The following is a 3,181-nucleotide window of genomic DNA, read 5'->3' on the forward strand; positions in this document are numbered from 1 at the left end:
CTTTCACAATAATTCTCTTCATATTAGTGAATCAGCCTCCAAATGCACAACTCTTGTCTAAAATCTTGTTATTTGTACACATGTAGCTTGATGAAACTTCATGCTTTGACAGATTGTGTAATAGTGATATTTTTATTTTATATTTTTGGATTGAAAGCAAATGCTTATATTGGACATGTTTCAGCAGTTTAATTGCAAAATACTGATATGTTGTGTTATATATTTAGCAGTTAAGATGTTGTGGCTATGTCACATTTCATGTACATTAATAATTTCTGTATGTCATATCTAATTGTGGCTTGAATCAAATTTAGGTTTTGAAATGGGTAGGTTGGAGACTGTAGCGCGTAACAAAGGGAAAGGGAAAAGGAAAATTATAACGGTTCCAAAGGAGATAAGTATCCCTAAGAGTGGTGAGGTTGGTGAGAGTTCGAGAATGGCATCTGAGAGCGATTCTAATTATGTGCCACGTGAAGAGGAGGTAGATGAAGATGACTATGAAGATGAAAAAGAATTTGAGCCAGAGGCAAATACTACTACATCCTCTAAGACTAAAGAAAGTATGCCGCGTCGTCCTGCTGGAGTGTTCGTTTTGTTCAAGTATGTATGTATTAATGTTAATTTTGCAATTGAAATTTGGTTTGAAGTCTAAAGTCATGGAAAAGTAGGAATAAATTGAGAAGTTATATGAAATCTTTGGTTTTTCGTAAATAGAAGATATATGAGTTTAAGAGTAGAGAACAGAAAAAGTAAGTTGTGATGTATATGTATTTAAATCCTTATGCTTGGTTTATTAATGGTTCATCAGAGCGGCATATATGAGGAAATACCGAGAAGATCATGGATTGACGGAAAAAAATCAAGATGTCTCTAAAAAGAGAAATAGAGACTGAAACTACGCATACATGGAAAATAATGAGCAGTGAAGAGAAGGCCTCATATTATAAGGAAAAAAGTAGACTTGAAATGGAGTTCTGAAGGTTTGGATGTAAAGTTACAAATAAAAGAAGGAAAAAGGTAATGTGTTAAATCGAATTGTTTGTATTTATTTCATATAACATAGACTTGAAAATTGAACGATAATGTTATTTGCTTTTCAATGGTATAGAAGAAGGTAGAATACAAGATTAAGGCCGGTTTCCATAGAAGCACCATTCTGAAATTCATAGAAATAGTTGCGAAACTGAACTCTAAGAAAAGGAAGGATGTGGAGGATATCGGTTTTGGAGTTCTGTTGGAGCTCAAGTGTTCCCATTTGTCGACTCCACTCTTCAACTACTTGATAGAACAATTTAAGGCTGACAAATGTGGCATAAAACTGAAGGGCAATCAGTTGTTGCCCATAAATGCGTTTGAGGTGCATAACATTTTGGGCTTACCTGCCGGTATAATGCCAGTGCCTACATCCCATCAGTTTTGTACAGACTGGATAGATGAGGGTGGATATCAGGAGTCGTTGTATGTAGGCGAATTGATGAAAAGGGTTATAGAATGTGAAGCTGGAGATGACTTTAAAAAGGCCTTTCTATTATGCGCATGTGCGACTGTACTAACCCCAAACGGTCATTATCATTCGCATGTACAAGAATTATTGGCTGTTGACAATGTCAAAGCAATAAGTTCTTATAACTGGTGCCTGTATGTGGTGGACCATGTGGTTGGTAGTTTAGGTGATGCCAAGCTAAAAAGCGAGTATGTTGGTTGCTTGATTTTCTTGCAGGTATACAACTTTTTTATTTAACTCCATTTGCAAATTGAAAGTTATGAATTTAAAATTTTCATATATAATATGTATCATGTCTAATCTGCTACATTTTGTTTCATACAAAATAGCTGCTTTATTTGATGAGATGTCAAGTGAAGTACCCATGCTATCCTACTAGAGATAGAAACAGCCTAGCTTATTGGGATGATGGCCTCGTATGTGATCGATTGAAATGGGAGGAACAGATAGGAGGGTTTGGAAATGGTCAGGTAATGTAGTATTTGTTAGATACGTTACAAATTTAAGTGGTTGTGTATCTTTATTTTATCATTCCAGCATCAGCTAGAACAATAGTTACACATTCTGCGTAATTTGAATTTAGAATAGTTGATCACAGCTTGGGGCACAGTAGATTTGAGCAATGTCAATGTTGGCCCAACTGCATGTGGTCCATCCTAATCTCGGCCAGGCTCGTCCAATGCTGCATTGGAGGTAATAAATATTTTAATGCTGTAGATGATGATGTATGTATGAATAGACTGCCTCATAATTGTATTTCAATTAGTGTTCACCAATTACTACATTTATATGTAACGTTACATTAAAGATATGGAAAAGGAAATAAGAAAAGATGTAGAAAATACAAAGACGTTGAAGAGAAAGGTTAAGGAAATAGAGACTTTAATGAAGAAGAAGTCAAAAAAGGATTGTAGAGGTGAGGAGCAACAGTCTGCTGGTGAGCCACGAGATGAAAAGGATAGGGAGGATAGGGAAACAGGTGCTAAGGGGGAATCATTTGATGGGGATGTATTTTAGAGAGATGCAGGCCACCTTACTCCTACCACCAACCTTAAAATGAATGACCAACAAAGGGAAGAGGGCGATACGGTTGTCGCCATGGATATAGAGCAGGACTTAAGTGCAGCAGCAGTTGCAGCTTCTAGTAGTCAGGCAGACATAAATGTTGCAAGGCCTCAAAATTCCATTAATGTTATGGACATAGGAGAGGATAAAGTCCTGGCAAATCCGAGACGAAGTAAGAGGACAAAAAAGCTAACAAAATATTACTTCTCTCCATTTGTGTATAAGAGAGGTAAAAAGATTAAATTGGGCATTAAGTAGAAGAAATTGTTGAGTTATGCGGCATCGCGTAAGCATGATGACGAGTAATTGCAACACACACTTCTTAATATTGTATTGGAATGAATATATTAATTTTAATTAATGTGTGCAGGGAGATATTGGTATAAATGTATGGTGGGGCCCTTTTAAGGAAGGAGATAGCTCAACTGTTTGACCCGAATTGGGTGTATAACTTTGTGAGTGATTATAATCGCATGTTATTTGTAATTAATCTTCATTGTTATGAATATACTTAGTAAATATAAATGTTTACTTATTTCAGGTCATACTATTTTGAGCAAATGTTTTGAACAAACAACAAGGAGATTGTATGACGAAGTACTACTTCCCAAC

At 35.9% G+C, this 3,181-nt stretch overlaps 1 protein-coding gene across 1 annotated transcript; it reads left to right on the forward strand.

Moving 5' to 3' along the window:
- Positions 1–322: 322 nt before the first annotated feature.
- Positions 323–2,521, forward strand: LOC132304912 (uncharacterized). The gene is made up of 4 exons (XM_059802611.1): positions 323–604; positions 1,109–1,720; positions 1,834–1,974; positions 2,324–2,521. The coding sequence occupies exons 1-4, from the start codon at positions 323–325 to the stop codon at positions 2,519–2,521; spliced, it is 1,233 nt and encodes a 410-aa protein (XP_059658594.1).
- The last annotated feature ends 660 nt before the right edge of the window (positions 2,522–3,181 follow it).

Source organism: Cornus florida, unplaced genomic scaffold (genome assembly GCF_030987335.1).
Source record: "Cornus florida cultivar Cherokee Brave unplaced genomic scaffold, ASM3098733v1 CherokeeBrave_3.0.0_Hap2_Chr04, whole genome shotgun sequence".
Taxonomy (NCBI): domain Eukaryota; kingdom Viridiplantae; phylum Streptophyta; class Magnoliopsida; order Cornales; family Cornaceae; genus Cornus; species Cornus florida.

Bases quoted from the DNA above. Each gene is read 5' to 3' on its own strand.
- LOC132304912 (XM_059802611.1), top strand. From the start codon at position 323: ATGGGTAGGTTGGAGACTGTAGCGCGTAACAAAGGGAAAGGGAAAAGG. The intron at 605-1,108 runs GTATGTATTAAT...TCAATGGTATAG, and splicing joins TGTTCGTTTTGTTCAAGTAT to AAGAAGGTAGAATACAAGAT. The intron at 1,721-1,833 runs GTATACAACTTT...CATACAAAATAG, and splicing joins GTTGCTTGATTTTCTTGCAG to CTGCTTTATTTGATGAGATG.